The sequence below is a fragment of the Podarcis vaucheri genome (genome assembly GCF_965113315.1).
Source record: "Podarcis vaucheri genome assembly, chromosome: 7".
Classification (NCBI taxonomy): domain Eukaryota; kingdom Metazoa; phylum Chordata; class Lepidosauria; order Squamata; family Lacertidae; genus Podarcis; species Podarcis vaucheri.
In genome coordinates, this window is record NC_138765.1 from 21798738 (window position 1) to 21823793 (window position 25056).

The following is a 25056-nucleotide window of genomic DNA, read 5'->3' on the forward strand; positions in this document are numbered from 1 at the left end:
AACTGTTCTTTTATCTGCACTGTTCCCTCCTCTCATTATCTGCCCCTAGACCCTGCTGGAAATGAACTTGACCTTCCTAGCAGGAACTGCTTCAAACAATGGAGCACTCACGGCAGAAGGTTGCAGACCTCCAGGGGTATATGGTGACCCCAACAGCTCGGCAGTCTGCGGCATAGCTGGCGATTGCCGCACACATGAAGGCATAGCGTCCCTTGTAGAAACAATAGTCGTAAATGCAATCTTGGAAGGCGCCCTCTTCGTCAACCTGGCCGTGGCACTCCCGGAAGGGCCCATCCTTGGCCACAATAAGCCCACATTCCTGGCCTGCTGCACGCTGCTGGGCAGCTAATTCTTCTATCCCTGGGCATTTGGGGTCCACTATCTCCTTGCATTTTGGGTCAATATTCTCAATTCCACTGCCGCCAAATACTGGCCTATCGGGAATGAGAATGCTCCCAGGCACAAGGGCATCATCTTCAGGGTTCCCATTGAAGTTTCCACACAGGCCACGCAGAATGTCGGCATAGGTGTTGGGCACTGTGACTGACACCTTGCTGTCCCAGTTAAAGGTCACCACGAGGCCAAAGTCAGTCTCAATCACAGCATCCTGGCCCCTCCTATATAACTTGATTCTTCCTCCAGCTGCACTATAGGGAAGGAAGGTGAGCAAGCCTTCGACCTAGGAAGACAGGAGAAGATGCTGCTGTTGAAAAAATGAAAAGGGTATTTGGAGCTCTTGTTTCCCACCCCCATAATCTCAACAGGAGGTGTGGCAAACTCCAGTCCAGGGGTCTAGTGTGGCCGTGCAAGTCTCTATCTGACATCTTTGACCTTTCTGCGTTCACACACCCAGCCCCCGATTTGCACCCCCCTTGAGTGCTCTTGCCTGGTTGGAAAGCCAAACTCCCACTGGTATATGCCCCAGTATGGTCCTTCCACAACTTAATAGGGAGGAGGATGTGGTGAGAATTAGTTTTCGTTGGCTGTCAGCCAGCGGACAGTGGCCACAACGCAACAGTCCTCTGCAAATGGCACCAGAGGGGACTAATCATAACCATAATGATATCCCACTGTTAGCCAGACTCACCAAGACTTTGCCGGGATGTTGCCTGCTGACTATAATCTCAACATCATAGACGTTGACTTGAACACTCCGGGTCCAGGTCACAGCAGTATTTCCCCGGTATTCATTTTGAACATAGACGCTGAAGCCTTCCAGTTCCAGGGGTCTGTTGAAAACCTCAGCAAGCACATAGGCACAGGGCCCTTGGAAATCAAATCTCTTTTTGTCAAAGCTCAAGTAGTGGGGATCCCCGGATGCAGAGCAGGTGCTGTTCCCAGTCGGATAGCATCCCCGCACGCCTTTGACCACTTGGCACCGTTCCGTTGGTTTGCAAGCACTAGCTGCACACTCCACCACCCTCCTGGTCGGGTTGCACACACAACGCTTCTGGCACATGTCATCCGCCCAGAAAGCCTCATTGGGGGCATAGGGACGCCCTTCGTACAGACAACCGCAGCTGCTCTTGGGGATGCATGATCCTTGGCTCAGCACAAAACCCTCAAGGCACTGGCAGCCTTCGACACACACAGCTGGGCAGAGCTTTGGCCCTTGAATTTGGTCATCCATGCAGGTGGCTGGGCAGGCTGTTCCGCAGGTTTGGTACTGGCTGTTCGGAGGGCAGTCCAGGTCTGTAGGGAAGAGAAGCGGTTGGGTGGGTCACAGTGGTGATATTATGTTGACCCTACTGGCAACATGGACTAACACAGCAGGTGGATTCCGAATACAAATCTTGAGAATGAGAGCCTGGTCTTCTGCCCTGCCAGCCAGTTCCTACACTGAGTGCACTACTGTGCATTTATATTGGATCACATCCCCAGTATGCATTCATAGCACTTTTAGACCACTTTAAGAATTATGATTTCCCCCAGAGAATCCTGGGAACGGTGGCTTGTTATTTAGGAGACCGCTCACCTTTAAGACTCCCATCTGAAACAAGGCCCCCTTCAGTTAGTTCATCCCCTTCTTTTCCTTGCTTTGCATACTCACAGCATCCAGAGTCCCTTCTCCAGTCACCAATTTGGGCTCCCTCGCTCTGGCAGGCATCGGCATAGGCTGCCAGGGCATCACACAAGGACTGTTTGTTGCCTTCGGTGGAGCAGACGTCAAACACACAGTTTGTAAAGTAGATTGTGGGGGGCACCTTGGCATGGCAAAAAGCAAAGGGGCCATTGGAAACCTTGGTTAGCAGACCACAGTAGGCCTCTGACTCATACTTCTGGGCCTGATCGGATTCGCAAGACTTACATGGCCCATTGCAATCATGCCAGCAAAGGCTGCCAATAGTCGTCACCTGCCAGCTTTCACCAAAGGCCGGGATGTTAGGGGCTGTGGTGCCTGCAGGGGTTTCGAAGTCATCGTTGGGATTCTCGTTATAATTCCCACATAAGCCACCGACAGCCTCCTGATAAGCACTGCTGATGGTGACACGGAGATGGTGACTCCAGTCGTAAGATACCTTCAGCTGGAAGTCCGTGGAAAGTATGACAGAAGTGCCAACCTGCAAAATTTGCAAGTTCCCACCCTTCAGATAAATGGGCAAGTGTGCCCGGATACCATTGACCTGTATTACAGAGGAAGAAAGACACAAGAGGGTAAAATCACCTTTTGCTCATGTGTAACAGCAGAAGCTAAACTAAGCTAAGCTTCTATTGGACTACAGGTTTTGGCTATTTTTGGATACGATTGGGCACCATCTGGATGCCACGAATCTTAAAAAACTTCATGGATTTGAACCAAATTGGACATGTTTGTTCCTGAGATCCATGAGCAGGTTTTCCTCTTTCTTTGGATATGAGTGGCTGGCATTTTGAATCATGGAAGGAACCTTTAGAAGCTGCACTGATCCTTTGGTTTCTTCTCCTTCCCTAGCAATGCCAGGTACAAATTTGCTGGTGGCTTATATGTAAAGATGTTTCATAAGTCAAGATGGCAGGGCCTAAAAATGTCACCAATCTTTGTTTTACAACTTGAACATGTGCAGTAACCATCAGCTCCATGGCCGCCATGCACTCATAAGTAGCATTGAACTTGCCTTCTGAATCAACCCTGAACCGATCAATACTCACCTGTACAAAACCAATTTCTGATCTGGTCATGGTGATGGTATACCCATAAACCTCAGTTGTCACCACGGACACATAGGACACTGCTTTGTTCCCCCGGTTTTCATTCTTGGCAAAGATATGGAAAGATGGAAGTCTGAAGCTTTCAGCACGTGTTTTGACAATAGTATAGGTGCAAGTGCCTTGGAAGTCAAACTTGCGTCCGTCAAAAGTGTTGTAGTGTGGGTCACCCATACCCCAGCAGGTATCATTAGAGGATGGCACACAGTACGGTAGACCATTTATCATCTTGCACAACATTCCTCTTCGGCACTTTACAATGGTACAGCTGGGTGGTGGTACAACTAAGGACAGGAGGGAGAAAGTTAGTTGTCTGTAAACCTATTGGAGTTGAGGGAAAGCTTCCTACATCATCATTATTAATATTATTGAAAGAATATCAGGTATCTAACTTCTGATACACTATTGCATCTAATATCCCTAAATCCAGGGATTCAAAATTGGAAACCCTACTTTAAAAATGAAAGAAGAGAATAATAATTTAATAATTCTGCAAGCAAACAGATGAGGGGGTCTCATCTCTCACAACTTGCTATAAGATTACAATGAATCACTGTTCCCTTCACAGCAGCATTGAGGAGGCCAACACAGTTCTGGAACCGTGGGGAGGGAACGTTCAATTCTGTCTCTATGTGCTGCTATAGTCTTGACAAATACTGCCTCTCTGAAAGTGCTTTTTACGTTTCAAAGGAAGTGCCCGTTGCCACCAGTGGAGGGCTGAATTCATAATACCCAGCACTCCTTGCCTATTTCACATGAATCCAAGAGAATACAGGGAATCCAAAAATCCCTCTGTTCATTTAGAAAAGTAATCATCACAAGTCACCTTTCTTGTGGCATTGCATGACGCCATCGATCACCTCGCAAGTTTCTTCTCCTTGGCAAGTGATGGCCTCACACCTGAACCCTCCAGCTGCAGTGCAGATGCATTTCTCCTTACAGTCATTGAGCACCACGGGTTCATTAGGCTAGGGATCAAGAGATAACACTGGTATACAGGGGGAAAGCGTCAGAGAACACAGCCTAGGACCACTTGAAAAAGAAAGATTTCCATAGTAAAGGAAACCACCATTGAAAACGTAAGACGAGCCAGGCTTGATGTGGCCACTGGGCATCGAGACCAGAATTCTGTTCCCATGGTGGCCAACAAGAAGCCCTATAGGAAGTTTGCAAGCCACAGCTGAGTACAACAACATTCTTGCTCCAGCAGCAGAGATAGAAGCTAGCCATTGTGATTAATAGCCATGGATAGATTTCTGTTCTGGGAATATATCTAATCCTCTTTCACAACCATTCAAGTTAATGGTCATCACTGCCTCTTGTGGGAGTGAATTCCTTAGTTTAACTAGAGATGCCTGACAAAAAGGGTTGTGTATAGGCAATCCAATACTATCCCCATCACCACCACTGCCTCCCTCTCCACATACCGGGAAATATCTGCCACGCTCAAAGCAGCCACACTCATCCAAGGAGATGCATTTCAGGCCATCAAAGAAGAAGCCAGGATCACACTGGCAGCCCTCGACACAGTATTCCGGGCATCGAATGTGGTCAGTCAGTCCAGCACAGTTGGTTTCACAGATGTTGGAACAAGTGGTATAATAACTGTTGGCAGGGCAAGTCACGGCTGCAAGAAAAGGGACACAGAGGGTTAATCGGGGGGTCCTGCATATAGCAGAAGCAGCAGAATTAAACCTGCCTGCTTTGAATGGGTATATGTGGTGCTGGCCAGAGCAATGCTAGTCAACAAAAAGACCAGGTCACAGCACCAATGAGATTTACCCCTTGGACAAGTGGAAGGAAGCAATGGAGGTTGATCCGTTAGAGATGATAAGATGCTAGCCCAACAACCTCAGTCAGCCCCCAAGTGGTCCTTGCTTGCTTACAACACCTTTTTACTTACAACAAGTCGGCAATGGCTCTGCCCGTCATTGCCTCAGGCACCACTTACTCCTAGTCTCCTTGCCTTGTGCCTTGCCTGTCTCAGTGGGTACCAACCACCACTGGAAAGAAGGGAAAGCAGAATCAAGGTTCTCTTGGTACTCACGGCAGAAGGTTGCACTTCTCCAAGGCTCAATAGTGACCCTGGCCTCCTGGCAGGCTTTCATGTAGCTCTGGAGGCTCTGGCACAGGATCTGTTGGTCACCACCTCCTACACACAGGTCATTGATGCAGTTGTCCAGATATGGCTCGGGGTTCACTATGGCATGGCACGCACTGAATGGACCATTGGATGCAGTGAGGAGCCCACAGGAGCTGGGCTGTTTGAAAGCTTCTTTCTTCTCCTCCGCACAAACTGAGCAGCCCTCTGCACCACACCCATCCGTGCAGGGTACGCCAACAACTGGAATTTTCCAGGAGGCACCAAATTCATTCACATCAGTGACCACGGTGCCATCAGGGAGCTGGAGATCGTCACTCTGGTCTCCATTGTAGTTCCCACACAAGCCGCCTACGTGGTCCTGGTAGATGCTGGGAATAGTGACCCTCACGTGGGAATACAGGTCGTAGGTCAGTGCAAAGCCAAAGGTGGAGTCTATTGTGATACTGAGCCCGTGCTGAAAGATTCTGAGACGCCCATACAAAAGATTCACAGGTAGGCGCTGCAATACTCCATCCACCTGGAGAAATAAAGGGGATTGGCCTACTGAATAAGGTGTGCTATGCAGAATAAGGGCCAATCTAGCCAAGATGCCATTCACACAATTAGCAGCTGGCTACTTGAAAATATATTGGAAGCTCATATGGAATGGACCTCGGCGAGAGAGGTAGGCTCTTTGTCATAGTCCCGAAACAGGATTGGTCATCTGCAGCTGTTGGGCTAGATAAGGAAAGCTTCCATTCACTCAAATGGGATCTCTTTTCCAATGCAAGGAGCAAACACTGGGAGGGGATTATTCAGATTGAAAGTTTAGCAGTGCGTGGGGGTGATTATGATGATGTGTAAGGCTTCCCTACTGCACATATTTACCCATCAGGGTGCAAACTTGGATCGTGCTCCCGAGCCTGCAGTTGAATTCTTAGAACCATTCACACAGTAGTTATGTGTGTGAAAACTACTGCTTCTACTCTGGCCCTAAAAGAAGGATGATGAGCAAATCATCTCCAAAACAATCTTCTAACCCATAGGCAAATATCTCAGGATGATTAGCGGGTGGCCTGATCCTGGTTACAGAGTGAGTAGGAGATGAACGCCCACCCCACCAAGCTTGTCGATTTAGCAGCATGAAGAGACTCACCAGCACTACTCCCCAGTTGTTCCTCAGCAAAACAAGCTGCTTGTCAAGGACCTCCACATAGACCATCGTGGGAAGTGTGATCTCCCCATTGCCCCAAGGCTCATTCTTGACAATAACAACTAAGGGTTTCAAGCTCTGGGTTGGCTTCTGCAGCTTGGTTAAGACATAGGTGCAGGTGCCCTGGAAGTTAATGATTCGGCCATCGAAGGACAGATAGAGGTCACCAACCACCGAGCAGGTGGCATTTCCAACTGCGTGGCACTTGCGGTACCCTTCCACCGTTTTGCATTCTTCATTGGGGGTGCAGGGAGCAGTAACACACATCACATTTCCACCAGCCTGGCACCTGCAACGTTCCTCGCAAGTTGGATAGAAATCTTCCAAGGCTGGATAGTAGCGTCCCTTGTAGAAGCAGCCACACTCAGACATAGGGACGCAAGTGTCAGTGCTCCTGACGAAGCCCTCATTGCACACACAGCCCTCCTCGCACTTCTCCGGGCATCGAGGCGGGACTTGCAGGCTGCTGCAGGTCTGGTCACAGCCCTTGGCGCAATGTTCATAGTGACTGTTGAGCGGACAGGGTAGGGCTGCAAGTGCAAAACAGAGAGGTTAGGCAGTGTTATGCTTTAGTGGTCTCGTGCAAATCTTGCATCTACAAAGCAGTAGAGGCTGGTCCATTCAGGACAATATGGACCTGCCCCACCAAACTCGGCCTGGCTTTACGCAGCCCCACCTGAGTGTCTTCTTACTTCCAGCCATTGCAGTGGGTGGCAATAGCTGCCAACCTGCTTCCCCTAAGTCTTTGTGTTGCCCCGTAAAACCCTGCAAGGAGGAGGATGGGGAGAAAACTAAAATTTGTTGTCTCCGTTTCTCATTGTTTCTGGGTCCAACTACTGTTGAGCTCCCTGCCTCGCTCCCTACAAATCCTGTCATCATCGCTAAGAGAGGATCGATGTGCAGCCACATCACAGGTCATGGTTGCTAGAGTCACAAACAGGGGATGGCATGATATCATATTCTCTCACCTTTTCTGGCAGGAGGGGGAACAATAGAAAGCGGAATCTTCTTCTTCCTGTCACACTTTTCCAGCAGAGAGCACACTGTATTTTGAATTGAACTATGAACTTTTGCAACTTTAAAGGATGGTTGCTTGGATCTGTCTAAGCCCTGTAGCCTGGGCAAGACATTTATTTGACTAAACATGTGAGCGTGTGCGTTTATATAGACAATTTGAGCATGATTTCTTTGTTAAAAGGGAAACATAGAAGGGAGATGATGAAAGTCTGTCTGGTGGACTTGGAGAGTCTTTCTTCTCTCATTCCTTCTCCCCTGTTTCTAAACTGTTCTTTTATCTGCACTGTTCCCTCCTCTCATTATCTGCCCCTAGACCCTGCTGGAAATGAACTTGACCTTCCTAGCAGGAACAGCTTCAAACAATGGAGCACTCACGGCAGAAGGTTGCAGACCTCCAGGGGTATATGGTGACCCCAACAGCTCGGCAGTCTGCGGCATAGCTGGCGATGGCCGCACACATGAAGGCATAGCGTCCCTTGTAGAAACAATAGTCGTAAATGCAATCTTGGAAGGCGCCCTCTTCGTCAACCTGGCCGTGGCACTCCCGGAAGGGCCCATCCTTGGCCACAATAAGCCCACATTCCTGGCCTGCTGCACGCTGCTGGGCAGCTAATTCTTCTATCCCTGGGCATTTGGGGTCCACTATCTCCTTGCATTTTGGGTCAATATTCTCAATTCCACTGCCGCCAAATACTGGCCTATCGGGAATGAGAATGCTCCCAGGCACAAGGGCATCATCTTCAGGGTTCCCATTGAAGTTTCCACACAGGCCACGCAGAATGTCGGCATAGGTGTTGGGCACTGTGACTGACACCTTGCTGTCCCAGTTAAAGGTCACCACGAGGCCAAAGTCAGTCTCAATCACAGCATCCTGGCCCCTCCTATATAACTTGATTCTTCCTCCAGCTGCACTATAGGGAAGGAAGGTGAGCAAGCCTTCGACCTAGGAAGACAGGAGAAGATGCTGCAGTTGAAAAAATGAAAAGGATATTTGGAGCTCTTGTTTCCCACCCCCATAATCTCAACAGGAGGTGTGGCAAACTCCAGTCCAGGGGTCTAGTGTGGCCGTGCAAGTCTCTATCTGACACCTTTGACCTTTCTGCGTTCACACACCTAGCCCCCGATTTGCACCCCCCTTGAGTGCTCTTGCCTGGTTGGAAACCCAAACTCCCAGTGGTATATGCCCCAGTGTGGTCCTTCCACAACTTAATAGGGAGGAGGATGTGGTCAGAATTAGTTTTTGTTGGCTGTCAGCCAGCGGACAGTGGCCACAACACAACAGTCCTCTGCAAATGGCACCAGAGGGACTAATCATAACCATAATGATATCCCACTGTTAGCCAGACTCACCAAGACTTTGCCGGGATGTTGCCTGCTGACTATAATCTCAACATCATAGACGTTGACTTGAACACTCCGGGTCCAGGTCACAGCAGTATTTCCCCGGTATTCATTCTGAACATAGACGCTGAAGCCTTCCAGTTCCAGGGGTCCGTTGAAAACCTCAGCAAGCACATAGGCACAGGGCCCTTGGAAATCAAATCTCTTTTTGTCAAAGCTCAAGTAGTGGGGATCCCCGGATGCAGAGCAGGTGCTGTTCCCAGTCGGATAGCATCCCCGCACGCCTTTGACCACTTGGCACCGTTCCGTTGGTTTGCAAGCACTAGCTGCACACTCCACCACCCTCCTGGTCGGGTTGCACACACAACGCTTCTGGCACATGTCATCCGCCCAGAAAGCCTCATTGGGGGCATAGGGGCGCCCTTCGTACAGACAACCGCAGCTGCTCTTGGGGATGCATGATCCTTGGCTCAGCACAAAACCCTCAAGGCACTGGCAGCCTTCGACACACACAGCTGGGCAGAGCTTTGGCCCTTGAATTTGGTCATCCATGCAGGTGGCTGGGCAGGCTGTTCCGCAGGTTTGGTACTGGCTGTTCGGAGGGCAGTCCAGGTCTGTAGGGAAGAGAAGGGGTTGGGTGGGTCACAGTGGTGATATTATGTTGACCCTACTGGCAACATGGACTAACACAGCAGGTGGATTCCGAATACAAATCTTGAGAATGAGAGCCTGGTCTTCTGCCCTGCCAGCCAGTTCCTACACTGAGTGCACTACTGTGCATTTATATTGGATCACATCCCCAGTATGCATTCATAGCACTTTTAGACCACTTTAAGAATTATGATTTCCCCCAGAGAATCCTGGGAACGGTGGCTTGTTATTTAGGAGACCGCTCACCTTTAAGACTCCCATCTGAAACAAGGCCCCCTTCAGTTAGTTCATCCCCTTCTTTTCCTTGCTTTGCATACTCACAGCATCCAGAGTCCCTTCTCCAGTCACCAATTTGGGCTCCCTCGCTCTGGCAGGCATCGGCATAGGCTGCCAGGGCATCACACAAGGACTGTTTGTTGCCTTCGGTGGAGCAGACGTCAAACACACAGTTTGTAAAGTAGATTGTGGGGGGCACCTTGGCATGGCAAAAAGCAAAGGGGCCATTGGAAACCTTGGTTAGCAGACCACAGTAGGCCTCTGACTCATACTTCTGGGCCTGATCGGATTCGCAAGACTTACATGGCCCATTGCAATCATGCCAGCAAAGGCTGCCAATAGTCGTCACCTGCCAGCTTTCACCAAAGGCCGGGATGTTAGGGGCTGTGGTGCCTGCAGGGGTTTCGAAGTCATCGCTGGGATTCTCGTTATAATTCCCACATAGGCCACCGACAGCCTCCTGATAAGCACTGCTGATGGTGACACGGAGATGGTGACTCCAGTCGTAAGATACCTTCAGCTGGAAGTCAGTGGAAAGTATGACAGAGGTGCCAACCTGCAAAATTTGCAAGTTCCCATCCTTCAGATAAATGGGCAAGTGTGCCCGGATACCATTGACCTGTATTATAGAGGAAGAAAGATACGAGAGGGTAAAATCACCATTTGCTCATGTGTAGCAGCAGATGCTAAACTAAACTAAGCTAAGCTAAGCCTGCTTCTCCATCTATTGGGCTACAAGTTTTGGCTGTTTTTTGATACGATTGGACACCATCTGGATGCCATGAACCTTAAAAAACTTCATGGATTTGAACCAAATTGGACATGTTTGTTCCTGAGATCCATGAGCAGGTTTTCCTCTTTCTTTGGATATGAGTGGCTGGCATTTTGAATCATGAAAGGAACCTTTAGAAGTTGCACTGATCCTTTGGTTTCTACTGCTTCCCTAGCAATGCCAGGTACAAATTTGCTGGTGGCTTATATGTAAAGATGTCTCAAAAGTCAAGATGGCAGTGCCTAAAAATGTCACCAGTCGAGTGAGGACTTCAGGGTTGGCGTCATCGGTAATGGCAGATTCCCTCTAAGCTTCTGAGGGACCAGCTCCGCGGGATCGGGTCTGACCGCTGCGGTGAAGAGGGGACCCTTCAAAAATCACAGGCGGGTGAAGCCTGTGAACGTGGGGACTCGGCGGACCTTTTGCGCCCCCCCAAACAGTGAAGGGACCCGTTTAAGGGCTCCGTAGCGAGACGGGGTGAGTGGTGCGGTGCTGAGAGTCGACTGCTTCTTCCGCGGAGTGAAGCCACACAGCCGTTATCGGAGAGCACTGACTTTTTCCTGGGACAATCTGACTTCGAAAGTAATTACCCATGATTAGGATTAAATTGGATTTAAACGGGAAAATAACTTAATTCGGCACCGAAGCGGGAAGGTATAAACAGGAAGTCTGCCTTCCTTTCTTGCAAACAGATCAAAGCAAAGAGACTGTAAGCGGAAACTCTGAAAGACGTTTGAAAAAAGACTTAAATCTTAACATCAGGAAAGTGATCTCCCCTCCGGATTGCAGGAGAGGAGGGGGCAAAGGTTCGAACTGTGTTTATCTGCAAAAAAAAGAGGGAAAGGAAGCTAAAATCCACCACTTAGGGCCTGGGATGGACTGCCCTGAGACAAGGAATGCCGCTCTGTGAAAAGCACTATCGGTAAGCAGAGGACTTTTGACAGCTAACTCTGCAAGAGAGATACAGTGTTTCTGGACTTCTCCTGGCTTTAAAGTAACTGCTTAAAGTAACTGATTAAGTGCAACTGAAACTGTTGTTTCCCTGTGAATTGGGAGACTTATAAAGACTATTTTCTTTTCTTAAAGTTGCAAGCTTTGGCTGCTACTGTGTCCCCCTAGAGGAGGTTTGACATTGCTACAATAACAACTGGGCTAGGGGAATTTTCCATTCCAAAACAAATTCTAGCCGTAGGATCGACCTTGGACTCCCATGAGAGTGTTATGGCAGATGGAAGAGGAAAGTTAGAATTGACTCAGGAAAAAACTACTAGGTCTGGCAGACCCTATCGGACTGCGTCACAGCGAAGAGCTTCAACATCTGGCACTTCTGGACCATCTGGATTACCAGGGGCTGCACCTCCAAATGTTAAATTAAAAGTAATGTCATCCGAAGACGTTTTGGCTCAGGCACTAGGGAAAATTAATGAATCTTTGGAAAATTTAACTAAACAAGTAGCTGAAACAAATAAACAAGTAGCTGAAGCATCAGTTAAAATTGACCAAAACACTACAAGCATTAATAATTTGGGACAGAAGGTGAATACGAACACAGAGTCTATTGAAAAATTGTTACAGGAATCTGCTTTGACCTGAAAACAGCCGAAGAAGCAAAAGATATAGCAACTGCCACTCAAGAGAAGATACCACCGATTTATAGGCAACTCGAGGACCACAGTTTGACACTGTCTATGATTGAATTGAAGGAGAAACAAAGAAATTTAAGAATCAGGGCTGTACCAGAGCTTGAGAAAGATAACTTGACTGAATTTCTTACGCAGGAGTTTGCAGATTTTTGGCAACAGGATTTGGGGAAGGAAGAATTTAAGATAGTGAGTGCATTTAGACTTGGAAGAGGAGGAAGGAAGAACAAGGTGAGAGACTGTTTGATTACCCTTCGAACAAAAGAGGAGAGAGACAAAATCTTGAATCTGCATTACCAAAAGACTTTAGAAATTTACGACTGAAGTGTGGAGATATTTAAGGACATCCCAAAACATCTTTTGGACTTAAGGCTTAACTACGGAGATCTGGTTGCCCTGTTGAGAAGTAATAGAATCATCTTTAGATGAGAATTCCCTCAAGGCCTGCCCTTTAAATATAAAGGAAGAAAGATAAAAATAAGATTAGTCAAGGACAAAGATAGGTTTTTGAAGGACCACGGAGAAGATCTACAGAAAGAAGCGGAATCCGGAGAAGAGCCAAAAGCACTGGAAAAAGGAATACTAGATATAGCAAACTTATCTTTTGGATTGCATGGTCCAGAGAAAGTGACACCACCGACAGAACAAGAACAAACAATTGGCGCAGTTGGAGGTAAAGCGAAGTAACCCCATCATGGCTCTGCAACTGTTAGGTTGGAATTGTAATGGTCTCAATCCTCCTCGGAAGAGAAAAAGTGTTTTTCATTTACTAAAAAAGGAACAATTGGACTTGATTTGCTTACAGGAAACACACGTGATAAGGCTACACAGGAAAGTATTGATTAACAAGAGATTGGGACAGGAGTTTATTTCATCTGATAAAGTTAAAAAAAGAGGAGTTGTGATTTATGCAAAGGAGAGACTATCACCGAAATTTATTTTTAAAGACGATCAAGGAAGATTTGTGGCAATTGAAATTCAAGTTCAAGGAGAGAAATTTTTGATAGTAGGAATTTATGCACGGAATGAGGGGAAATCTGAATTATTTAAAAAGTTGCATGAGACCTTAATGGACTATTTGGACTATAATCTGATCTTGATGGGGGACATGAATGGAGTAGTATCTACAAATATGGATAAGGCACAAAGACAGGTAGTCACCAAGGATGGTAGACTACCGAAAACATTTTTCGAGATGACAGACAACTTGGACTTAGTCGATATTTGGAGAACAAAGAATCCCTTGGGAAGAGAGGGAACTTTCTTTTCTGAAGCCAAGATGACATGGACTAGAATTGACCAAGTATGGGTAACTAGAGGAATGGCACCAAAGACAAGAAAAGTGGAAATCTGCCCAAAAACCTGCTCCGACCATAACGCTGTTAAGATGGAAATGAAACTAACACCAACTGGCTCCTTTAGATGGAGGATGAATGACACATTTAGAGATGAAGAAGTGCTTAAGAAGGCCAAAAAAACCTTGAGAGATTATTTTGAGATAAATATGAGCACCAATGTGGAAAAAAGAGTAATCTGGGACGCAAGCAAAGCTGTCATGAGAGGGTTCCTGATACAACAGAATGTAATGAAGAAGAGAAGCCAAAATGAGAAGAAAGATAAAATTTTGGGGGAAATAAAAGAAAGTGAGAAGAAATTGAGAGCAATACCAAAGTCGCAGGAGATTTTGAGAGAAATAAAGTTATACCAAGTACAATATATGGAAATGATGAATCAGGAAATAGAATGGAAAATTAAACAAATGAGACAAAAAACATTTGAATCAGCTAATAAATGTGGGAAATTGCTGGCCTGGCAAATGAAAAAAAGACAAAAATTAAATACTATCACAAATTTAGAAGTGGAAGGAAAGAACATACACAACCCAACTGAGATTAGAAACTGTTTCCAGAGGTATTTTAAACAACTATACACACAAGGGCCACAGAAAGAAATGGACATAGACCGATTTCTGAAGATAAATGGATTACAAAAAATCTCTCAAGAAAGTAAAAAGTAAATTAATGTTGAATTATAAAATAACTGAACAGGAAGTAGAAGGTACCATCCAAAACATGCAATTGGGCAAACCTCCAGGACCGGATGGGCTGACTTCTAGATATTATAGATCCTTGAAAGAGTGGTTAATACAGCCTTTAAAGGAAGTCTGCAATGAAATATTGGAAGGGGAAAGGGCACCAGAGTCCTGGAAAGAGACGTACATTACACTTATACCGAAAACAGAGACTGAAAAGACTCAGCCCATATCATTACTTAATGTGGATTACAAAATTTTTGCAGACATTTTGGCCAAGAGATTGAAAAAAGTGTTGATGGAAGAGATTCATAAAGACCAAGCGGGCTTTCTCCCAGGAAGACACTTGTCTGACAATTTGAGGAATATAATTGATATTCTGGAAAAACTAGAAGGGAACATAAATACTAAAGCAGTTTTGATATTTGTGGACGCGGAGAAAGCTTTTGATAATATCTCTTGGAGTTTTATGAAGAAGAACCTACAGGGGATGGGGGTAGGCCAAGGTTTTGAAAACGGTATAAGTGCAATTTATTCGGAACAAAAGGCTAAACTAATTGTAAATAATGTGGCGACGGAAGAATTTAAGATAGAAAAAGGGACAAGACAAGGTTGCCCAATTTCCCCATTGCTTTTTATATCGGTCCTGGAGGTTTTGCTGAACATGATTAGAAGGGACCAGCGGGTTAAAGGTATACAGGTTGGAGCTAAACAGTACAAATTAAGAGCATTCGCAGATGACTTAGTATTGACGCTACAGGAGCCAGAATCTAGTACTAAAAGGGTTTGAGAATTAATTCAAGAATTTGGTCAGGTAGCAGGATTTAAACTGAATAAGTAAAAAACCAAGGTTTTAGAGAAAAATTTAACACCGATTGAGAGAGAGAGGTTTCAGAATGAGACAGGCTTGACAGCGGTTAAGAAAGTGAAATACCTGGGGATTAATATGACAGCCAAAAATGGGAACTTATTTAAAGACAATTATGAAAAATGTTGGACGGAAGTGAAAAAAGACTTAGAAATTTGGTCAAATTTGAAGCTTTCACTGCTAGGCCATATTGCTGCAATAAAAATGAATGTATTGCCTAGAATGTTGTTTTTATTTCAAACATTGCAAATTGTGGACAAGATGGACTGTTTCAAGAAGTGGCAGACAGATATTTCTAGATTTGTCTGGCAGGGCAAGAAGCCCAGAATAAAATTTAAGATATTAACTGATGCAAAGGAAAGGGGTGGATTTGCCCTGCCAGACTTTAAACTTTACTATGAATCAGCAGCTTTTTGCTGGTTGAAAGAATGGCTACTTCTTGAAAATACAGACATTTTGGATTTAGAAGGTTTTAACAATGTATTTGGATGGCATGCATATCTGTGGTATGATAAGGTCAAAGCACATAAAGCATTTAAAAATCATATTGTCAGGAAAGCACTGTTTAATGTTTGGATAAGATACAAGGACTTATTGGAAAATAAAACCCCAAGGTGGCTGTCACCGATGGAAGCGAAAGCTCAGAAAAAGCTCAATATGGAGGTCAAATGGCCGAAATATTGGGAAATTTTGGAACAAGATGGAGATAGACTGAAATTGCAGAGTTTTGAGAAACTAAAAAACAAAGTGCGAGACTGGCTTCATTATTATCAGATAATGGAGGCATACAATTTGGACAAGAAAATTGGCTTTCAGGTGGAAAAATCAAAATTGGAAACAGAACTGTTAGAACCCAAAACTAAGAATTTGTCAAGAATGTATAACTTGCTGTTGAAATGGAATACTCAGGATGAAACGGTGAAATCTGATATGATTAAATGGGCACAGGATGTTGGACATAACATAATGATGGCTGACTGGGAACAGTTATGGACCACAGGTATGAAGTTTACGGCATGCAATGCCTTAAGAGAGAATATTATGAAAATGATTTACAGGTGGTACATGACCCCAGTCAAGCTTGCAAAAATGTATCACTTGCCTGATAATAAATGTTGGAAATGTAAAGAAACTGAAGGTACATTCTTTCACCTTTGGTGGACGTGCCCAAGGATTAAGGCTTTCTGGGAGATGATATATAATGAAATGGAAAAGGTATTTAAATATACCTTCTTGAAGAAACCAGAGGCCTTTCTCCCGGGCATAGTTGGCCAATTGGTGGCAAAGAAGGACAGAACTTTTTTTATGTATGCCACAACAGCAGCAAGAATACTTATTGCAAAGTACTGGAAGACACAAGAGCTACCCACTCTGGAAGAATGGCAGATGAAGGTGATGGACTATATGGAACTGGCGGAAATGACTGGCAGAATCTGAGACCAGGGAGAAGAGTCGGTGGAAGAAGATTGGAAGAAATTTAAAGACTATCTACAGAAATATTGTAAAATTGATGAATGTTAGAATGATGTTGGATAGAAATTAAGCGGTTTTCAGCTGTATTATAAGGGAATATGAAAAATGGATTTTTTAGGCAAAAATTTAATGTCATAATATTTTAAAATTAAAGACTAGGATAAACAAAGAGGGTAGGAATTTGCTGAACCAACAAACCGAATTGGAATACAAAAAAGGGAGGCGTGAGGAGCTCCGGGAAATAAGCTAATGAAAAATAAGTAATGGAAAGATGGAGTTGATTTTAACTTTTTTTTTTGGTTTTTTTTTTGTTTTTTTCTTTTTTATTTTGTAATACTTTGAAAATCTTAATAAATATCTTATAAAAAAAATTTAAAAAATTCACCAGTCTTTTGTTTTACAACTTGAACATGTGCAGTAACCATCAGCTCACATGGCCATCATGGACTCGAAAGTGGCATTGACCTTGCCTTCTGAATCAACTCTGAATCGATCATCACTCACCTGTACAAAACCAATTTCTGATCTGGTCATGGTGATGGTATACCCATAAACCTCAGTTGTCACAACGGTCACATAGGACACAGCTTTGTTCCCCCGGTTTTCATTCTTGGCAAAGATATGGAAAGATGGGAGTCCAAAGGTTTCATCACGTGTCTTGACAAAAGTGTAGGTGCAAGTGCCTTGGAAGTCATACTTGCGTCCGTCAAAAGTGTTGTAGTGCGGGTCACCCATTGCCCAGCAGGTAGCATTAGAGGATGGCACACAGTGCGGTTGACCATTTATCATCTTGCACACCATGCCTCTACGGCACAGCACATTGCTACAGGTGAGTTCTGGTTCAGCTAAGGACAGGAGGGAAGAAGTTATTTGCCAGCACTCTGAACCAATTAGAATTCATACAAAGTTTGCTACCACTTTGAAGATTTAGCAAAGCTTCATATTTTTAGTTTCAAACACTTTTTCAGATCTTGAAACTATTAAATTAATCATGCTGATTAATATTATCGCAACAATGGAAACTTTTTAACTTGGATGCCGTAGTGCACGTTGCTTCATCTACTATCCCTAAACTCAGTTGCTTTCAAAATTATGAGCATTATTTTTAAAATAAATGAGGAGAATAAAAATTATTGCAAGCAAATGGGGTCAAATCTCTTAAATCTTACTATAGGTCTACAATCAATGACTGATAGCTGCACCACATTGCCCCCTAGTGCTGCTCCTTCTTAGTGAGACTAGGCGTTGTTTATACTAGGAATGGGGAACCTTTGGCCCTCTCTATGGTTTTGGACTCAAAGTCCCATCAACCATAACAAGCAAGGCCAATGGTCAGGCATGAAGGGAACTGGAGCCCCTTGACACCTGGTGGGACACAGATTCCTCATCCCTGATTTAAACAGAAGACATTTCTTTTCCCTCTTACTCTGAAAGGGGGCATTGACTGAGATTAGAAGCCCAAGTGAATTGCCCTCCCTCATGAACCTGGCACTGGCAACAGGGGTCCCACAGCTGTATGTGTAGCCATTTCAGTGCTGAGGGGGATGCTACCCACTTCTGAATGTCCTCCCACTCTCTGCAGCATGAATCCCCACATAGGGTACAAGCTTTTTGAGTTGTCTTCTGGAAATTGGTAACAGAAGGGTCCTGAGGCTACTGAGAGGCTGTAGCCCCTGCATGCCAGGAAGAAAGTCAAGGCAGGGGGGAGACCAAGCTGGCCCCATCAATCAGCCAAAGAAGCAACGGGTGCTTGCTTCCCCACTCCCTACCTTAAAGCATACAATAGCACCTTGGTTGTCGAACTTACCGTATTTTTCGCCCCATAGGACACACCGGCCCATAGGACGCACTTAGTTTTTTGGGGGGAAATAAAGGAAAACAATTTTTATCCCCCCCCCAGGTGCGCTGCGCTAATCCCGAAGCTTGGGGCGTGCAGAGCTCAGCGCGCCCCAAGCTTCTGGGTGCCAGCAAGCAGTCCGCTAGCCGTGGGAGAGCCGCACGGCTCTCCCAGGGCTAGCGGACCGCTGCGCTAATCCCGAAGCTTGGGGCGTGCAGAGCTCAGTGCGCCCCAAGCTTCTGGGTGCAGGCAAGCTCTCCGCTAGCCCTGGGAGAGCTGGGTCTCCCACAGCTAGCGGATAGCTTCCTGAAGCCTGGAGAGCGAGAGGGGTCGGTGCGCACCGACCCCCCTCGCTCTCCAGGCTTCAGCGAAAGCCTGCATTTGCCCCATAGGACGCACACACATTTCCCCTTCATTTTTGGAGGGGAAAAAGTGTGTCTTATAGGGCGAAAAATACGGTAATCCATTCTGGGAGTCCGTTTGACTCCCGGAACTGTTCGAAAACCAAGGCGTGGCTTCCGACTGGCTGCAGGAGCTTCCTGCACTCAATTGGAAGCCACAGAAGCCGCGTCAGATGATTGACTTCCAAAAAACGTTCGCAGACTGGAACGCCTACTTCCAGGTTTGCGGCATTCAGGAGACAATGTGTTCAGGAGTCAAGCCATTAGACAACCAAGGTACCACTGTGCTCAGCTCTACCTATCTGTGGTCCTGGAACTGCAGAATGGAACAGAAAGACACCCTAACCCCAACCATTGCCGAAGGAACAAAAGCCTTCAACTGCTATTGAAGAAAGAACACTAGAGTGGAGGCTGACCTAGTGGGGCACAAGGGTCATTGCCCCGCCAACCTGAGTCTGCCCTCAGCCAGCTTCCACTTGCCTCCATTCCTAATTGCATCTAGTCCAGAGGATGGCTCTGAGTGTCACCTTCCTCCTTACTCTCAGTGTAGCATTTGTATAACTCAGAAGCGAGAAGGATGGGGACTAACCTCGAGTTAGCTTGCCCCACCTGTTATTGATTCAACTCCACCTACTATTGGCCTCTCTGCCTTCTGTCTCCACCAGTCCCAATGGACTCTGGCTGCCACTGCTAGCAAGGGAAGATGTGCCTGTTCTGAACTGGATATAAGCACTCTCTTGTAACTCCTTACCTTGCTCTTACCTTGCAGAACCAGTCTGCCCTTTCTAACTTTTCCCTCTGCTTCCCTTTCTTTGTCTAATGGGTGTCAGAGCCCTCATGTATTTTATTATTATTCCTTGTCTTAAAAGCAGGATAAAAAGACATCAAACACATGGATAAGCTTTGGAACCTTCTACTTACGGTCTCTGCCGGCACCACACGACCCATAGCCATTCATATTTGCAATGCCCACACTGATGACGCAAAAATGGGACAGGGGGTTTGCCACTATGTAGGGCACAAGTATATCTGGCAGGTCATAGCTCCCCCAAGAGTACTCTGAGCCAGGAACTGGACTCCACTTCACTCCGCTCAGAAGATTCTCATTCACCGTGAGACCACCAGTCTCCAAACTCTTCACCACCAAAAGAATAGAGTTCTGAAAGCCGACTTGCCCATTCACATTGTACGAGAGGCTGTAACTTTCAATGTCTGGAATCCCTATCAAGAAGGTGTCATAGCTAAAAGACTGGGTGCTCCCACCATTACTATAGAGGAGCACCTGTACTGGAACATCGGCCGAGAGGTAGATTGGGGTTTGGGGTGAGATCTGAATCTGCTGGATCTGCCCACCTCCCAGACTTATCGTCTGCTTTGATGTACCCATCTGGTAGTTCAGGATGGTGGCTTGGGATGCTGAGACATAAAGGGTGTCAGTTTTGGTCTGCCAAGGTATAGGAGGGGCCACAAACGTCTTCCCCCAGTTGGACACGGGCAGGAGCTGCTCAAAGACATGGTTGCATTTAGTGTACCTCCACGAACAGGCATGGCCGGACAGGACAGCCACTGGTAGCTGAGAAACAATCCTAGTGCCGGAGAGATCACCTTTTCCTTGCAACTGGACTCCAGTGAAAGCATTTAGTGTCACACTCAGTTTACTTCCTGTGGTGTATGTTTGCCCATTGAAGGTCACTGGGTTCGTCAGGTGGATAACGACCACATTAGGTCCCTGGGTGGTTAAGACAGCAAACTCTTGTAAATATCCTGTAGGGCCTATGGCAGGACCCACAACATAATGCTCAGTCCCTAAACTGCTCACAGGGTAGAGCAGAGCAGTTTCTGTGCTGTAAGGCTTGGAGCTCAAGGATACCACCGACACATCTTTGTCGGACTGGATCTGGACAACGCTAGAGAAAACTTTGCTGCCGATGATTTCCACAAAATTTGGGAGCTCAACTTGCACCATCTTCCCCTTATCGACAGTGAGCCTTCTTTCAAAGTTCTCTTCCTGCGGGCAGCCTTCACAAGGGACAGAGACTGTCACGGTGGTCGAGTCAGAGTAAGCGATGATCTGCACTTCAAGCTTGCCTTGCTGGTCAAAATTCTGCATAAAGGAGGTGGCAAAATGTGTCCCAAAGCTCCTACCGAGGCAGGTAACTATAAGGGCAGGCAGAAAAGAGAGTGAAGAAGAGGGTGGTAAAGGATGTTGTAAGGTTAGACATGCTGAGTTAGAATGATCTCAGTCTCCTCCAGCCTTCTGTTTGCAATATCAACCTCTCAATGTATTCCCTTGCCCCCTAAAATGAATGCTCTCGTCCAGGTCTTCATCTAGCCAGGACAAGGGCTGTGTACTCCCACTCAGGTAGAAATGGATGGCTCTGGTCCACATCAATTTCTCATGTGTTCATTTCTAAGGATTTGTAAGAGCCACATTTCATTCTAGGCAACTTTCTGAGGGCCCCAGGGCAGGCTGGGCTGGGCCAGAGGCAAAGGTGGGCAGAGCAGCAAATGTACATCTTACCCTTCCACAGTAGGCCAGTTTCTACGCCTGCTCACACACCCTTCTCTATCCTACATCTAGACGTGAGCCAGAGGAGCATGGGGCTTCAGTAAGCTGCTCAGCTGAGGCACAGAAGGCTCCCCATGCCACAGCTGAGGAGCCTCAACAAGTCTCTGGCTAGCAAGGAGACTCTCCCCAGTACCCAAAGAGATCCTCATTTGGCTCTGGGGTTGGTCTACTGAGTGAGTTCCAGCACCTTTTTTCTACCTAGGTTTAAGGTGCTGGTTTTGACTTTTAAAGCCCTATGCAGCCTAGGACCCATGTACCTATGGGACCGCCTCTCCTGGTATGCCCCACGGAGGACCTTAAGGTCCACAAATAGCAACACTTTGGAGGTCCTGAGTCTCAAGGAGGTTAGATTGGTTTCAACTAGGGCCAGGGTCAGCACTGGCCCCAGCACTCTTTCACAAGAGACTAGGGCCTTGCGGGACTTGACATCTTTCCGCAGGGCCTGCAAGACAGAGCTGTTCCGCCTGACCTTTGGTTTGGACTCGGTCTGACCCTTATGTTTTCCTCCCCTTATGGTCTTGATTTATCAGCTACTTTAAAATGAGGCTGCATTTTAAATTGCATTTTAACCTGTATTTTAAATTGGGGTTTTACTGTGATTTTATTGGTGTTAGCTGCCCTGAGCCTGGCTCTGGCCAGGGAGGGCGGGGTATAAATAAATAAAAATTATTATTATTATTATTAGCAAAAAAAGACGCAAGAAGGAAAAACTTGCGGAACGAATTAATTTCGTCTTGCGAGGCACCACTGTACTGAAATTTGGAAGTCATTTATACAAAAGGCAGTAGGTTAAAAATGGTCATTTTTAACTGTTAACAATTGTAATAGCGGTATACTATTTTCTTTTTTCACTTTTTCTTCTTTTCTTCAGGTTTTTCTTTTTTAAAAAAGCATCTGTTTCGTAAAGAAAATGAAAGAAAGAAAGAAAGAAAGAAAGAAAGAAAGAAAGAAAGAAAGAAAGAAAGAAAGAGGGTTCTGTCAAACCCCTAACTGAAGATTGTAGGTAGTGAACCTGGGATCTTCTGCAAATGTTTTATCCTTAAACCACAGCCTTCCTCTTTCCTCCTGAAACATTCCAGCAAACACTCAAGATCTACCCACTCTGGAAGAATGGCAGATGAAGGTGATAGACTATATGGGACTGGCTGAAATGACGGGCAGAATCCGTGACCAGGGGAAAGAGACGGGGGAAGAAGATTGGAAGAAATTTAAAATCTATCTAAAGAAGCATTGTAAAATTAATGAAAGCTAAAATGTCGAGGTTCTAGGAAAAGGGGTTTACAGCTGTAAAAGATTAAGTAAAAGGAAAGAATAAGGGAGAAAATTGATAAAATTTAAAGCTAGAATTTGCTGAAACAAGTTTGGAAATTGGGATGTAGAAAGGGGAGGTATGGGGAAGTCAGCGAAGTAAGGTTTAAGAAAAAAGGGATATGAAATTATACATGTTTGTTTGTGTATTTGTTTGTTTGTAGTGTGTTTTGTTTGTGTCTATAAAAACTGTGGAAAACCAATAAAAAAAATTTTTAAAAAAATTGAAACATTCCAGCAAACATTTCCTCTGCAACCAAGTTCTCCTCTTCTACCAGATACTCACGTCAGTGGTGGAGCGTGTTTTCATATCATTCGGGGCAGGGGCATAGCTACTGGCTACGGCATCCGGAGTGGTAGGGGCTGGGCGATCTGCCCACGAGGGCGTTGCCACGATCCCACCTCCGCAAACTGCACATGGCACCACTGCTGCTGTCCACGCGTGGCACTGCTGCTGCGATCCGTGCACAGCACTGCTGCCGCAAACCCGCCACCACGATCACAGCAGTGGCAGGGGGGCGAGCGCCGCTCCACCGATCCGCCCAGAGGATTTTGTCACCCTCCCCCAGGGATGGCACCCGAGGCGGTGCCCCCCACCCACCCTCACCTTCCTCCGCCAGTGACTGGGGGGCACACATTTCGGGGGGCAGAGTGTGATGGGCAAACAGAGCTGCCATGCACTAGCCCAGCCTGAGCCAGAGCAACACCAGCCCTGAGCTACTTTGCAAGGCTGGAATGATCCCAGCTTTGCAAAGTGCACCTGGCCCTGCAGTGCTTTGCGAGGCTGGGATCTCAGGGAGGGTGGCGTGAGAAGGATGCAGTGCACCCTTTGATCCCAGACTCACCTGTGAGGGCCTGGGATCAAAGGGTGCATGGCTGTCATGTCCTCCTCCCACCGCCCTCCCAAGTCAGCTCCATAGTGGAGGGCTGGCTCAGGGAGGGTGGCATAAGCAGCACACTCCCAAGAAAAATGTTCCTGGGATGCTCACCCCAGTAAGCCCTCTCTGCTATGCCCCTGACTCACATTTATCTGCTAGAAAACTGAGCAGCCTCCCTGTTTTCCCTATACCTCCATCACCCCATTTTCTTTTCTCAGTTGAGCTCTTGGAAGCTCCCAGGTGCCTGTCAGGCCATTGGGAGAGAGAGAGAAATATTATTTGCCTTCTAATTACAAAAGCATATTGTTCTCCCACCTGTTTTCTTCAGTTCGAAGCCATTGCCTCCATTCTCATTAATACTCACCCCAGAATGCTGAGCTCCAGACCCAAAGGCAGATGAGGAAGAAGCTTGTCCTCCCCATGGCTGGACAAGGAAAGAGAGAGAAGAAATCGTGTTTGGATATTATTTATTTTAGTATTATTTCATTATATATATATATATATATATGCTTTCGTAGATTTTCACGGGTATAGGAATGCAGGTTTTGGTGTCTTCGGGTGTCTTCCCGTGTAAGAGTCGGGGTGTCTGTGCGACGTTTCGACGAGGTCTCACTCGTCATCTTCAGGCTGGTGCTTTCGGCTTCTTGTTACTGGAACAGAGCAGAGTCTGGTGTTTGAGTTCCTATAAATACTGTTGAGGGGTGTGGTGTATAGCCTCCAACGTTCTGGGCAGAGAGGAAGTTCCTAGATTAGTGTGCCTTTTCTTCTTTTGTTCCTTAATTACTTGAGGGATATCTTGGGTGATTTCATGAGTGATATTCTGAATACCACTGGGTGGGTCATTAAGTGTAGATTAGTGGCTAAAGCTTTCGTGTCTTGACCTCTTGAGCTTGTGAAGAGTTTTTCTGAGAAGATGGCTGTGCTGCATTTAGTTGTGCTCTGGCTTGGCTTCGTGTATAGGGGCGAGCTGTGGTTTTGTGCCTTGTGCCAGCCAGATCTGTGTAGGGATTGCAGGGGGATGCAGCATCCGGAGGTGCCACTATAGTTTGGCTACTGGATGGAGTCTGTAATATGTCTGTGGAGAGGGTCTGGGTTTGGGTCTGGTGTGGTTGATTGGTGACGGCGTTCTGTGTGCCTCTGGTTCTGGTGTCGGTTTTTGTGGGGAGGGCTAATTTCCAGATGTCTGGCAGGCGGGACGTGTCGTCACGCTTGTTCATGTTGTGAGGGTGTTTCTCTATCTCGATGGCTTCCATGATTATTCTCTTGTGGTGATGTTCCATGTTAAAGAGCAATTTGGAATCTGCAAAATTAATTTCGTGTCCTGTTTCTTTCATGTGTTGGAAAAGAGAGGAAGTTTTTTCTTCTTTTTTGACGGCATTCTTGTGTTCTGCGATACGTGCATTTATTCGTCTGTTTGTTTGTCCAATGTACGTGGCTGGGCAGACTTTGCAGGGTATTTCATAGACCCCTTGGTTTTCCAGCTGGATAACAAGAAGCCGAAAGCACCAGCC

The 25056-nt window shown here is 46.2% G+C and overlaps 1 protein-coding gene across 1 annotated transcript; it reads right to left on the reverse strand.

Moving 5' to 3' along the window:
- Window positions 1-77: 77 nt before the first annotated feature.
- Window positions 78-23973, reverse strand: LOC309537063 (IgGFc-binding protein-like). Its single transcript, XM_082231459.1, has 14 exons — window positions 23910-23973; window positions 19712-20947; window positions 17057-17397; window positions 9813-10386; window positions 8850-9454; window positions 7875-8442; window positions 6426-7012; window positions 5234-5807; window positions 4614-4813; window positions 4013-4154; window positions 3130-3470; window positions 2051-2624; window positions 1088-1692; window positions 78-679 (listed from the first exon to the last, which is right to left on the reverse strand). The coding sequence occupies exons 1-14, from the start codon at window positions 23965-23967 to the stop codon at window positions 92-94; spliced, it is 6993 nt and encodes a 2330-aa protein (XP_082087585.1). The 5' UTR covers window positions 23968-23973; the 3' UTR covers window positions 78-91.
- Window positions 23974-25056: the final 1083 nt, after the last annotated feature.

What these genes read in the sequence shown, in the direction of transcription:
- LOC309537063 (XM_082231459.1), bottom strand. Translation starts at nt 23,967, where the DNA reads ATGGGGAGGACAAGCTTCTTCCTCATCTGCCTTTGGGTCTGGAGCTCA. An exon ending in GAGAAGGGACTCTGGATGCT is followed by an intron (nt 9,455 to 9,812) that starts GTGAGTATGCAA and finishes TCTTCCCTACAG; the next exon opens with ACCTGGACTGCCCTCCGAAC. An exon ending in GAGGTCTGCAACCTTCTGCC is followed by an intron (nt 7,013 to 7,874) that starts GTGAGTGCTCCA and finishes TTGCACTTGCAG; the next exon opens with CCCTACCCTGTCCGCTCAAC.